Source organism: Pristis pectinata, chromosome 13 (assembly GCF_009764475.1).
Source record: "Pristis pectinata isolate sPriPec2 chromosome 13, sPriPec2.1.pri, whole genome shotgun sequence".
In the NCBI taxonomy this organism is placed as follows: domain Eukaryota; kingdom Metazoa; phylum Chordata; class Chondrichthyes; order Rhinopristiformes; family Pristidae; genus Pristis; species Pristis pectinata.
Window position 1 is genome coordinate 46,904,581 of NC_067417.1, and position 14,807 is coordinate 46,919,387.

At 45.4% G+C, this 14,807-nt stretch overlaps 1 protein-coding gene across 1 annotated transcript in view; it reads left to right on the top strand.

Annotated features, from left to right (window-relative positions):
• The first annotated feature begins 984 nt into the window (after positions 1-984).
• Positions 985-14,807, top strand: part of LOC127577400 (RNA-binding Raly-like protein) — a 666,428-nt gene continuing 652,605 nt past the window's right edge. Inside the window, exon 1 of the mRNA XM_052028581.1 lies at positions 985-1,113. Within this exon, the coding sequence (XP_051884541.1) occupies positions 990-1,113 (124 nt within the window). The 5' untranslated portion in view covers positions 985-989. The remainder of the gene's footprint in view (positions 1,114-14,807) is intronic.

Sequence of the window (14,807 nt, forward strand, 5' to 3'; positions counted from 1 at the left end):
TCTGGAAATCTGAAATCAAAATCAAATTGCTGGAAACATTCAACAGGTCAGGCAGCATCTGTGGAGAGAGAAACGGAGCTAATGTCTCAGGTCGATGACCTTTGCTCAATACTGATGAAGGTTCATTGTCTTGAAGAGTTAACTCTGTTTCTCTCTGTAAGGGTAATTGGTCAATGTTTGAATGGTTTGGGTGTCAATTGGTCAATGATTGGATGTTGACTGGAATTACAGAAGTTTACGACACATTGATTTGGTCAGTTCTTGCTTTTTGTGGTCTGTGCTTAAGTAGCTGGGCAGCAAAGGAGGGTTAGTTACGTGGGAACTGTGTACTATGGGGATTCAAGTTCCTTTTTACATGGTCATTTGTGAGAACTTAGTTACTTATTTACATTTTATAACACAGGAGGCCACCTGAGCTCATACCAGCTCCCAACAGAGCAAGCCTACCAGTCCCATGCCTTTTTTCCTTTTATATGCCTGCATCTCTCTCACATGACCATCAACTCCCCTTTGACCTTTTTTTTTGTCACTAAAGGGGAAGCTACGGTAGTCAATTCACCTCCCAGCATGTCTTTGGGATGTGGGAGGAAGCTGCAGCAGCCAGGGGAGTCACAGGGAGAACTTGCAAACTCCATGAAGCTGCATGTGGCCAGGAGGTCGCCATGTACAAATTATCCCAAACTTCCATTGAAGCTGATGGACATCTACGTTCCTGACAATGTGCAGTGTTGCTAGACAGGCAGCTTCAGCACTTGTTATTGAGCAGCCACAAAACTAGGGGAATATATAGTTCTATCAGGATGGTGTAATGACTTGGAGGGCTAAGAATTCAAAAGCGATAGGCAGTCAAGGTGGAATCTCTACCAGGTGCTGCTGAGGAAACCTCGACTTGTTCCTGCCAACCATTTCAGAGCTGGCGTACGCGGCAGTCACGTGGCACTGATGGACCAGCTGTCAGTGCCGAGGGCTGTAATGAGGGTCGCAATCAAATGGGCTGCTTAGTCGCAGATGAGTGCTGTCTCTTCGGAGGTGCATGCACAGAGGCAAGCAGAGAGAAGTCTTCAAGGAGCCCTGAGCTGTGTCTCGTAGATGATGGATATGTTCTGCAAAGTTGTAAGTTGGCATTCGGAGGGAACTGTGAAGCAACAGGAATGGTCCGTGACGGAGTGATTTGCTTAGAAAAGAGAGAACCTTTGATGGAGCCATTCGCTAGGAAGGCAGCATGCAGACTCAGAGATGTGGAATAAGTGGAGTGTATGAATGGGTTGTCAGGCGGAGGTGTGTGGGTACAGGTTATGAGTGGAGGATATGTTGAAGGAATTCACGTGATGGTTGTCAGCCTGCAGTGTTGACAGGTCCTGACAACTGGGATGAGGAACGGTGATGGAGCAGGCATAGATGGGTACATAGGAAAGGTCTAATTTCATTTGGTTGACACTTTGGCTGTATGTTTGCTTGCCAAGGGTCAGTCGTGCGCACTGCTATTGTTTGACTCGTTAATGCTCCAGAATGCTCAGAGGCAGTTGCATCAAGGGAGTTGCCATGGTTTCAGATATCCTATCATTGTAACAGTGCGTTGTTGTTTGATCTGAACTGTTTGTGGCTTGAAGCAAAGGAGGTTATTTACAGGGAATAAGTTCTTTACTTCAAGTATCAGGGATTAGTGTCAGCTTTGCTCAGTGGGTATTATTCTTGCATCTGTCAGAAGGTCATGGGTTTAAGCCTGATTCGGGAATCTGAGGTGACAGTTCATTGAAGGATTGAAAGAGTGCAACATTGTGTGTGAAGGACCATTCTTTGGATGAAATATCCCAGCAATTCCAGTGGACATTATTACTTGAAGAGGTTTGAAGAGTGTTTTCAAAGGCCTGGTCGTCATTGCTCCCTTAGATCAGAAGTGTTAACTAAATGATCGCCATCATTTATTTCTCTGCTGTCTGTAGACTATTATTAAGGCAAATTAGATGCCTATATAACAAGAACTCCACTCAATTAAATGTGAAGTGCTTTGGGTTGGTTTTAAAGGAGATGGTAAAATTTCCTACAAAAATAAAGGAGGAATCAGAATCAGACTTATTATCACTGACTTGGATGATGTGAAATTTGATGTTTTGCAGCAGTAGTCCAGTGCAAAGACACGAAATTACTATAACTAACAAAAATAAATAGTGCAGAAATGAATAACGAGGTTCGTAGACTGTTCAGAAATCTGGTGGAGGGGAAGAAGCTGTTCCCGAATCGTTGAGTGTGGGTCTTCAGGATCCTGCGCCTCTTCCCCGATGGTAGTAACAAGAAGAGGGCATGTCCCGGGTGGTGAGGGTCCTTAGTGATGGATGCTGCCTACCTGAGGCACCACCCCTTGAAGATGTCCTCGATGGCGGGGAGGGTTGTGCCTGTGATGGAGATGGCTGAGTCTACAACCCTCTGCAGCCTCTTGTGATCCTTTGCATTGAAGACTCCATACCAGGTGGTGATACAACCAGTCAGAATGCTCTGCACCGTACACTTATTGAAATTTGTAAGGGTCTTTTGGTGTCATACTGATTTGGAAGGAACTGCCAAACAAAGCTGTTGAGGCGGCTACAATTACAATGTTTAAAAGACATTTAGACATGTTCATGGATAAAAAGGTTTAGAGGGATATGGGCCAAATGCAGGCAAATGAGACCAGCTCTGATAAGACACCTTGGTTGGCATGGATGAGTTGGGCTAAAAGGCCCATTTCCATGCTGTATAACTCTGATTCTATGACTATGCCCTCTTGTTTTTGATACTCCAAAAGGATTTTAACTATCTACCCTGTCTAAGCCTCTCATAATCCTACACACTTCTATCAGGTCACTCCTCAGCTTCCTTCACTCAGGGTAACAATCCCAGCCTATCTAATTGAACCCCATAACTAAAGTCCTCCAATCCAGGCAACATCCTGTTGAATCTCTCCTGCACTCTTTCCAGTGCAATCACATCTTCCTGCAGTGCGGCGACAAGAACTGCACACAATACTTCAAATGTGGTCTAACCGATGTTTTGTAAAGTTTCAACATCACATCCCAACTCTTTTATTCTTTGCCCTGACCAATGAAGGCAAATGTGCCATTCGCATGCTTCACCACCCTATTAACCTGTGTTGTCGCTTTTGGGGAACGATGGCTTGGACTTGATTGGGAAAGATTCCCAAATACCTCCCTCACTTTTCACACTGAGTGACGTTTTCTCCCAGGTCAGCACAAGCAAGCCGACATCGTAAAATTCATTCCTCGAGCTGCATTCAAAGCTGCTTCAATCACAGCCAAACGATCAAACTAGTTCATGTACTGAAGGAGACTGAAAGCACAATATGCAACTGTTCTAGTTATTAACCGCAGGCACGAGCTGCCTCTGTGGAAAGTGTTTGAAAAATTGTTTCCTGCTGCCTTGTCTTTGAATGCTGTCAAATGAGGCTCATGCCACTTTCCTGTGTGCAGCTGAAGTGACAGTGTAATAGGGAACACGGTTATTCATTTCACCTGTGTATCTCACACTTCATAAAAGGATTGGTATGCCATTTGTACAGAAGATCTAAAACATTCATGCAGTGTTTCTTTCTATCTAGGGTGGTGATCAATTGAACGCTGTATTCTTTGTCATCAGCACAGGTTGTCCTGCTCCGAGACATAAATGCCTTTGATTGAAGGCATAATACATTCACCTGAATTACCTATTACCTAACGTGTTACAATGGGAGCTATTTCTGTAGTTTTCAGAGGTTCTCAGTTCTGTTTCTCCACATTATGCTTTGGAGCTGCTTCACTACAGGAGTGAGCTGTTGTAAGAGCAAATCCCTGCCGTAAAGATAACTGAAAGGGAATGCCAAAATCTCAATGAGTTCAGCTCTCAAACTCACTGGAGTTCCTCTGAGGTGAGGACAGGCTTCCCAAACCTTAATAATTCTGGTGGGATCAACATGGCAACCAACTAATGGGAAAATGAATGCAAAAAAGCAATTCAAATCTGCTCTGGTGATTGGCTTGGCTTTGTAGGCTACTGACAAATTGTTAATCCCCCTCCGCTTCTAAAAGGGGAGTTGTGTTGTGTTGAAGATAATTTCAAGTCTTTTCCAAAATGCCACACAGGCTGTCCCTGAGTTACGAACACCCCTACATACAAATGAGCTCCCATAATGACATTAAATTCAAAAGTCTGACGTGCGTACGTATGTTTGTTCCTACAAAAGGAAGAACTTGTTTCCTCTCTCTCACAATAATAAACCAATTTACCAATTTAACTTTAATGTTGTCAGCTCCACCTATGTTTACCCCCTCAACCTTTTTTTTTTGGAATGATGATTGGAAGGTGGGCTTGTGCCAACTTGCAGACATCTCAGCAACACTTGAATGAGTTGTCAGGTTTTAGCACGGCCATTTGCCACTGGAGTGCAGGAGCATTGTGGTTCCTCTGAAGAGGAGGGGTAGGGTAAAGTCTGTTCTATTAATTTCCCTTGTCCCTTAATTTCCCTTCTCTATATTCTACATCCTCCTGATCTGTATCTATCTCTCTAAATCCCATTTACGTGCAGATGCAGGAATGACTGACGGACACACAGATGGGATAGAGAGAGGAAAATACAGCACGGAAACAGGCCACAGGATCACCAAGCCTGTGCCGACCACTGGATTATTTGTCACTTTTTCTCTCCATCCTTGATCGTTAGTCCACACTTATCTGAGCAATTTTGTGTAATATTTTTCAGGATTACAGCAGAAAGAGATTGATGAAATAGATTGTTCTGATAAGTCTTCTCGGTCTCCATTTGCAAAAGAAAACAAACAAATCCTCAATATTGAGGACTATTGGCAATGATTTGTAATCCCTAAACAAAATAGACATGTGTAATAGAACAAGCCAAGGACTAAACTCAGGCAATGCACAGACACAATATTGAGTTTGGCAAATACAGAGTGGTGTTTACAGTTGAATCACTAAGTAGTTAATCTAGCCTCAACAACAATGGGGATTATATTAAAAGAAATTGTACAAGTGCACAAATCCTCTGAGATTGAAGTCAACATCTTATCACAGCCCATGGTGAATGTGATATTGAGTGTGATGCATGTAAAGTTGATGAATATTAGTACATAACTGTCAAGTCACAAATGATGTCTCCTTCACAAGTGGAATAAGTATGGTCTTCAGTTGCGTTCCCTCCATGATTTGTGTCGTGACTCTACATGGTTCATGTAGTGAAGCCCGCGGTTGAAAATATCACCCACCTCTTCCTTCTGGTTGGAAGGGTTGGCAGGTGACTGAGAGTCCCCAGATTTTGGAATTGTACACCAGTTGCAACAGGATTCCCAGCAAGGAAAGGCACGTGCACAAACGGAAAGAAAAAGACTCAAGCTTTAGGTGTAAAGCGAGGGAAAAGATAAAAAGCAAGTAAGCTCAGCAGGAGCTGTTCCACGATGGTTCTGAAGGACCGGTGGTTAATCAGAGTGTAAATCATATAAACTCATTAACAGCAATAAAAACAGAAAATGATGGACACAGCAGGTCAGGCAGCATCTGAGAAAAGAAAAAAATGAGCCAAAATGACGACAGACAGGAACATAGAACAGTACCGCACAATACAAGCCCTTCAGCCCACAATGTTGTGCCAACCTTTAAACCTCGCCTAAGAGTGTCTAACCCCTTCCTCCCACATAGCCCTCTATTTTAAATTCCTCCATATGCTTATCTAGTAATCTCTTGAATTTGGCCAATGTACCTGCCTCCACCACCGCCCCAGGCAGCGCATTCCATGCCCCAACCACTCTCTGGGTAAAAAACCTCCCTCTGATATCTCCGTTGAACTTCCCACCCATTACTTTAAAGCCATGCCCTCTTCTATTGAGTATTGGTGCCCTGGGAAAGAAGCGCTGACTGTCCACTCAATCTACTCCTCTTAATATTTTGTACACCTCTATCATGTCTCCTCCCATCGTCCTTCTGTCCAAAGAGTAAAGCCCTAACTCCCTTAGTCTCTCCTCATAATGCATACTCTCTAAACCAGGCAGCATTCTGGTAAATCTCCTCTGCACCCTTTCCAACGCTTCCACATTCTTCTTATAATGAGGCGACCAGAACTGGACACAGTTGTGGTCTAACCAGGGTTTTATAGAGCTGCATCATTACCTCACGGCTCTTGAACTCGATCCCTCGACTTATGAAAGCTAACATCCCATAAGCTTTCTTAACTACTCTATCCACCTGTGAGGCAACTTTCAGTGATCTGGGGATATGGACCCCCTGATCCCTCTGCTCCTCCACACTCCCCAGAATCCTGCCATTAACTCTGTACTCTGCCTTGGAGTTTGTCCTTCCAAAGTGTACCACCTCACACTTCTCCAGATTGAACTCCGTCTGCCACTTCTCAGCCCAGCTCTGCATCCTAGCAATGTCCCTCTGCAATCTTCAACAATCCTCTACACTATCCACAACACCACCAACCTTTGTGTTGTCTGCAAACTTGCCAACCCACCCTTCTACCCCTTCATCCAAGTCATTGATAAAAATCACGAATGGGCAGCTCTGAAAACTGTCTGTTTGTCATGATTTTGGATGAGTTTTTCATTATCTACTTGTGCAGTCTGGCCTGCTGGGCATGTCTCACAGTTTTTTTATTAGTAATGCATTCCACAGACAACGCGGAGTAATCTGACTCCAACTGCTACTCTTATCGGTCTCACCCCACCACATATATTCCCTTTGGTCTAACCATCCCTCCTCAACCTTCTGCGCCACGGGAAGCTAACGTGTTCTCTCTTTCCCAAATGTGACAAAGGGTCTCAGAGCTGAAGCTGGAACTGTCTCTTTTTCCTGCAGATGCTGCCTGACCTGCTGAGTGTTTCCAGCATTTTCTGTTTTTATTTCAACTTTCCAGAGTTAATAGTTATTTTTTGATTTTCATTTGCAATAACTTTTCTAAAATTACGTTTGACAAGCTCTGCTGAAATTGTAATGCAGATATGGTAACTGCCTGAATTTAAGCCCAAATTTGACTGTCTTTTATTGTTCACAATGAAGCCAAACCTATGGGTTTTCCCTGTTCAATGCTGTTGCTCTTTTTTTCTTAATGCTTACATCTGTGGCTGTCTCACATGGCTGGTTGGGACAGAGGCAGTCACAGGGAGGGCTATAATTGAGAGAGGTTGCCCCCTGCCTCAAAACCAGTGACCGTGAATTCTGAAGCATTCCAGCAGGACCTGAAGTCAGGAGGTGAGTTAGACTCTGCAGAGAAAATGAATTGCTTGAGCAAACTGCCATCACAGAACACCTTTGTTGCTTGCAGGGGACTTTATTATTTTGTTTTGTTGTAACACAGCAGAACTGCTTTTTGTTATAAAGATGCTTCTTATTTTTTTAAATTAAAAGCAATCTCAGCCTTTTATTTTTACAGCTGCATTTCCTACAGCATTTAGTGTAAATGGGTTCCTGTACATAAAGCATACATCTTTGGTTTTTATTAGTCTTTCTTTTGAACAACTAACAGCAAACAGTCCTTTAGTAAAATATTCAATATTACACAAAAATAATCATAATTTAAGGTCAAAGTCGAGTTTATTCTCATATCCACAAGTATATGTACACACAGGTGCAATGAAAAACTTGCTTGCAGCAGCATCACATAAGCAGCATTCACAAGAAAACATAAATTGTACACAATTTTTACAAGAAAACAAAAAAAGTCCATTGTAGTGCAAAGTAATCAAAGTAGTCATAGTGTTGTTATACAGAGATAGTGATTAGTGTTGTGCTGGTTGGTTCAAGAACCAAATGGTTGAAGGGAAGTAGTTGTTCTTGAACCTGGTGGTGTGGGACTTCAGGCTTCTGTACCTCCAGCCCTATGGTAGCTGCGAGAAGATGGCACGGCCCGGATGGTGGGGATCTTTGATGATGGATGTTGCCTTCTTGAGGCAGCGCCTCCTGTAGATACTATCAATGGTGGGGAGGGATGTGCCCGTGATGTATTGGGGCTGAGTCCACTACTCTCTGCAGCTTCTTACGTTCCTGCGCATTTGAATTGCCGTACCAGACCATGATGCAACCAGCCTGGATACTTTCAACAGTCTGTCTGTAGAAGTTGGTTAGAGTGCTAAGAATATTATTTCCTAAATTATCGGTGGGAATTGGGTATAATAGTTGGAGTTAATTTCCATTCCTCATTCAGTCAGCAAGCACAAAATATATACATAAGATTCAATCTGTGGCTGAGTACCAAGAGGTAGGTTTCTGGATGCCTTGTGTAAGATTTTAACCTCTTTCAAAGAGTGCACATTCCCAGGGCATGAAAGAATAAAGTGGTTTATTGGTTCATAAAGAAACCATATCTGAACAAGATGCACAAAATGAACAGTGGGCCTGTTACAGATGGAATGAAGTAACTAAGGCGTAGTGAAGCATCTCAGTCTTGGGAGCTTGCAGTACAGGTCATCAACTTGACTAGGTCTGTCGTAGTGTTAAGCCGAGGCTGTGGGATCCACCAGCAGCCAACCTGCTTGATATCTGGTGTGACCAGTACTTTGCTCCTGAAGAGGGCTGGTTGGTCTGCAGACCAAGAAAGTACTGTCCTCTCTCAGGACGTCAGTGGCCCTCTCACACCAGTGGATTTTGAACACTCTCTTATTGGATCTCTGTCGATGCTCTTGCACCTACCCACCCCAGACTGATTGAACTGCCTTGCCTGCCCCTAATTTCTACCATAAAAGGTGACAGTTCAGTGTGGAGTCCAGAAGAGAAAGGGCAGCAGACACAGCTTTCAGGTGAATCTCATATCCTTGCGCTGCTTCAGGGGTTTTGGAGGAAGAGTTTAAGGAATTACATGGTCAGAAGGTTGTTGGAATGCTTGGTACACTGTCAGCCGGTGTGACGGTCTGTGAAAGTGATCAAAGCACATAGGGAGTCCATCTCCAACCTCTGTCAGGATGGGGAGTCCATCTCCAACCTGGAGTCAGGAGCACATTGTTTCCTGTCATCATCAGTGGTCATTGAGTTTGGTGGCTCAGTGGAGGTTTCTGCTTCTGTTGAGTCACAGTGGCGCAGCTCGTATAGCGGCTGCCTCACAGCTCCAGTGGTCTGGGTTCAATCCTGACTTCAGGCGTTGTCTATGTGGAGTTTGCATGTTATCCCAGTGACCACATGAGTTTCCTCCAGGTGCTCCAGTTTCCTCCCACATCCCAAAATTGTGCGGGGTCGGTAGGTTAATTGGTCACTGGTAAGTTAGTTGGTCACTATAAATTGCCCCTAGTTTGTTGGCGAGGGAGAATCTAGAGGGAGTTGAGGGGAATGTGGGGAGAATAAAATGGGATCAGTGTAGAGTTGATGGTTGGCAGGGACTCGATGGCCAAAGGGTATGTTCCATGCAGTTTGACTCAATGAAAGGATGGATGTTTCCATACTGTTTGTTTGGAACGAGAGAAGGAGAGGGAGTGTGTGAAAGAGAACGATAGCATTTCCAAACTGAGGTACTAAAAGAGTGCTGAGCCAGATGATTGGGCGAGGATGGAACGTAGTGCCTTTGAATCTTTAGGAAAGGCGTCTCTTTGTGACTTGTCTGTGACTTGTGATGAGGAGGCATTCCGTGGTTTTATAAGGCAAAGAACCGCAAGTGCTGGAAATCTGAAATAAAAACAAAATGCTGCAGGTTCTCAGCAGGCCAGGCAGCATCTGTGGGGAGAGAGTGACGTGTTAATGCTTCAGGTTGGTGACCTATCATCAGAACTGGAAAAATGAGGAAATGGGAGCTTTTTAAATTTGCAAAAATGGGGAGGGGTGGAGAGGGCAGGGGGGGGGAATGCCCATGATAGGGTGGAAACCAAGGGTGTCCGGGTGATACGGTTACATTTAATGCCAGCTAGTTCATTGTAGCTGCTCCGTCTGGAGGAGAGTAGATCGAGGGAGATGATTGTGGGCAGCTGGAGGAAATGACCCATACTGGAACAGTGAGCCACAGCAATGGGGCAAGTAGTGTCACTGAGTTTATATTACAGGTGGTGGGGGGCCTTTGTCTTTAAGTTATAGGATAGATTTTGATGAGTAGGGCCTTACCAATTGCATTCACCGCTGACAGCGTCATGGAGTCATACAGCGTGGACACAGACCCTTCAACTCACTGATCTCACACTAACCAGCGAGCATCCATTTACACTAAAACTAGTCTCCACGCACGCGATCCGGTTGCACGCTAACCTCGTCCACATCTACAATGATACTACCTGGCCCAGACCTTCCTGAAGCCAAGCAACAAGGTCCCGAGTGATGCCAGAGCTCCAGGCTATGTGTGCGGGTGGGCCAAGGCGATCCCTGCCCATGGAACTCCTCGGGAAAACTTCAACTGATGGCAAAGCAGCATCCCACACCCTGTCAGTCAAACCTGCCAAAGATTATCTCTGGAATACAAAGAAATGATTAAAAATAAATGATTAAATTTTAAAAGTTGTTAATAACCTGAAAAGTTAACTGTTCAAATATTTTAAGCAATTAAAAATATGGCAGCAAGGACAAATGATAACAAGAAACACATCCTCCTTTTACTTGAATTAATGAAGTCCCACTCAAGCAATGGGCTCACAGATCCCATGGGGCATCCGAGGGCAGATGCCCTGGTTTCAGTGCTGGCGAGACTCAGTGACACCTAGTTTCACTGTTGGACACAGTGTTGCCCAGCTGTGGAGCACGGCTGGAGCTCATGCGGTGCCCAGCTGTGGGGCACAGCTGGAGCTCGTACAGTGCCCAGCTGTGAAGCACAGCTGGAGCTCGTACAGTGCCCAGCTGTGAAGCACAGCTGGACCTCGTGCAGGGCCCAGCTGTGGAGTGTGGCTGAGGTATCGCCAACTGAGCTCCACCAGCAAGTTTGGGACTTCTGCGTTTGTGCAGGAGCACTGGGACTTGCAGAACTGTCGGCAAAGTCCAGGCCATTTGATTTAGGGAGCAGATGTAATGGATGGTCAGTGTGTGTGATGTGTATTAGGAATGTGATGCAACATACCACTGGGTCAAAGATATGTGGAGGGCACAGGGAACATCCGTGAACGCATGAGGCCAGGAATGCCGATGTTTGCAGCACCAACTGGGTATTGGTATTGGTTTATTATTGTCACTTGTACCGAGGTACAGTGAAAAACTTGTCTTGCAGACCGATCGTACAGGTCAATTCATTGCACAGTGTAGTTACAGTTAGTAGTTCAATGAAGGTAGTTGGAGGAGAAAACAAATGCATGGGCATTGGGAATAAGAAAATGCAAGTGTGGTGATTATTCAGGGGAAGATGTAGCAATGAAGTGTTTGTAGGGGGGGGTGTGTGCATGCATGCTGATTATCAGGCAGTGAATTGAATGCAGCATTGGGTGGAGGAGAGCGTACTGCATGGGTTTTATATGTGTGCTGATCGTTCAGAACATGCTGAGATAGTGGCAGATGTGTTGATTAGATAGAGGAGTAAATTGTGACAGACTGTGTCTGTGTAAGTGCACATCATGGATGTACGTGTGCATAGCATGTTTGGGCACACACATTTGTGTGCAGCGATTGTTAGGAAAAACATGCTATCAGAGTGTGCAGAGGCTTGCGCTGGCCTGCTGCCTTTTGGACCAGTACAATTCCTTCACGTGATGTAGTGAGCCTGTGTCTCTTTGTGACCATAACCACAAATTAATTACCAGGGAGCAGAGTGGGGATGCACTGCCACCCTTGCTGCCATCCCGCCCCTTACACACGTCCCCGCTGGAACAAGGGGGCATCGTGCCGAGATTTATCGAAAGTCCCGAAGGCAATAAGGAAAGTGCATGCAAATCCAAATGCATATCACTTGTCACTTGCCCAGAAAGCCCAACAGCAAGTGACAAGGATCTGTGGTGCATTCAATGTTTGTATCACTTCATTACTAAACCTGAAATATCGCAAATTCCGACAAGCAACGTCTTCATTTTGCACCCCGATCAGTCAAGTTGGACTGTTGTTTAAAGCAGCTGCTTCAGGCTATTAAATATGCAGATATGTCTACAGCATGTCAGAAATTCTTAACACATGGCATTCTGTGGTCAGGTAGTGCAAACAGAGCATCAGCAGACATGGATGGCTTGGAAACTCCTTCATAAGAAATGGAAGGAAGAGTAGGCCATTCACCCCCTCAAACCGGCTCTGGCATTAAACAAGATCGCAACTGATCACCTACCTCATCATTTCCTGCACTCTGCCCCGATCCCTTCCTTCAGGATTCAGGTCATAGAGCTATACAACATAAAACAGGCCCTTTGGCCCAATTCGTCCATGCTGACCAAGGTGCCTTCCTGAGCTCGTCTCATTTGCCTGCGTTTGGCCCATATCCATCTAAACCTTTCCAATCAATCTACCTGTCCAAATGTCTTTTAAGCATTTTAATTGTACTCGCCTCTACCACTTCCTCTGGCAGCTCGTTCCATATACCCACCACCCTCCGTGTGAAAAATTTGTCCCTCAGGTCCCTTTTAAATCTTTCCCCTCTCACCTCAAACCTATGCCCTCCAGTTTTAGACTCTCCTACCCTGGGACGAAGGCTGTGGCCACGCACCTTACCTACGCCCTAATGATTTTGTAAACCTCTATAAGCTCACCCTTCAGCCTGCTTCACTCCAGGGACAAAAGTCCCAGTCTCTCCTTATAACTGAAGCTGTCCAGTACCGGCAACACTCTTGTGAATCTTTTCTGCAGCCTTTAGAGATTAATCACATCCTTCCTATAGTATGGTGACCAGAACTGTGCACAGTATTCAGGGTGCGGTCTCACCAATGTCCTATACAGAACTGTGCACAGTATTCAAGGTGCAGTCTCACTGACGTCCTATACAGAATTGTGTACAGTATTCAAGGTGCAGTCTCACCAATGTCCAGTATAGAACTGTGCACAGTATTCAGGGTGCGGTCTCACCAATGTCCTATACAGAACTGTGCACAGTATTCAAGGTGCAGTCTCACCAATGTCCTATGTAGAACTGTGCACAGTATTCAAGATGCAGTCTCACCAATGTCCTATGTAGAACTGTGCATAGTATTCAGGGTGCGGTCTCACCAATGTCCTATACAGAACTGTGCACAGTATTCAAGATGCGATCTCACCAATGTCCTATACAGAATTGTGTACAGTATTCACGGTGCAGTCTCACCAACGTCCTATACAGAATTGTGTACAGTATTCAAGGTGCGGTCTCACCAGTATCCTGTACAGAATTGTGTACAGTATTCAAAGTGCAGTCTCACCGGTATCCTGTACAGAATTGTGTACAGTATTCAAGGTGCAGTCTCACCGGTATCCTGTACAGAATTGTGTACAGTATTCAAGGTGCAGTCTCACCAGTATCCTGTACAGAATTGTGTACAGTATTCAAGGTGCAGTCTCACCAGTATCCTGTACAGAATTGTGTAAAGTATTCAAGGTGCAGTCTCACCAGTATCCCGTACAGAATTGTGTACAGTAGTCAAGGTGCGGTCTCACCAATGTCCTATATAGCTGTAACATGACATCCCTATTGATCGTTGTCCTGAGACTCTGTGCATGCTGTGCACATTGTCACTGCAGTCACTAGGCATGCTCAGTGAAATCAAACGATGTGTAATGCATGCTCTGAGGGTGCAGCACAATTCTGCACCTACAACCGAGACTGCACTGAGATTGGGCTTCACTGCAAAGCTGCAGCCTGCTTGGTTGTTTGTTAAAGGGTGCCAGCCGTAGCTGTGCACCTATGGCAAGTCCATGGTGTCAATCTTCATGCGGGTGTGTTCTCTTCAAGTGTCCGCTGTGGTCCTTGCTCACACCCACGCCCTCAGCCGTGTCTGATCCAGTTATTTTCAAACCCGTGGGTTCTTTCAGGAGTCCAAGAATGAGTTGAGAACAACTTGGTGCTTCACAAAGTTTTATTGGAAAAGTTTAAGACAAAGAAACAGTCACGGAGCACATGGCACCAGCTTTACTACTGGGAGATGAGACGAGACACAAGGAACTAAAGATGAGCTCGGGCCGGTGGCGGGGGGGGGGAGGGAAGAGAGCAGAGAGAGAGATTAACAAAAAAAACGACACCTTTTATACCTGAGATAAGAGGTGCTCCTTCGCTAACAATAGTCCAATCAGGAAACCTATTAGATACCTGTGGCCAAACCAACCAATGAGAAAACATGTATTCACCTGATGGACGAACCAATGAGCTAGGAAGCGGCCATTCCTAGTGCAGCCACTTGAGGTGTATTAAGAACTATGCATGTTAACAGACTACTTAAAACAGTTGAATCCAACAGCCGCCAGTGAGTTTGATGCCCCAGCCCGCTAATCTGATCATCACGAACTCCCAGTGCCTTCTCACATGCCTCCCCTTACTGTCAGCAACCACGCACCTGTCTCCAATTTCCCACCCTCTCTCGCACTCCATCGCTACATCATCTCATGTGCCATCCCCCCGTCGTCACCCCATGTGACTCTGCCCCTGTCCAATCACTGACCCACCCAGCCCCCTGACTCTTGATCCTGGTGAATGGCAGGGCTGGCTTGAGGGGGTCAGGTGACCAACTCCTGCTCCTGATATCCCAACCCTGCCCCAGACCCCAACACCGCCCCATCCATTGACCGCCCCCCCCCCCCAACACTCACACAAAAGAACGCACAAGTGACAAGGAGCCACTTTGCCTCTCAAGCTTGCCCCGCCGTTCAATATGATTATGGTTGACCTGCCCCAGGCCTCAGCTCCTTTTCTGTGTCTGATCCCAATTCCCCAATCCTTCAAAAAGTTATCTATCACCAATGCGGGCCTCTGGTAACCGGTGATCCATGTG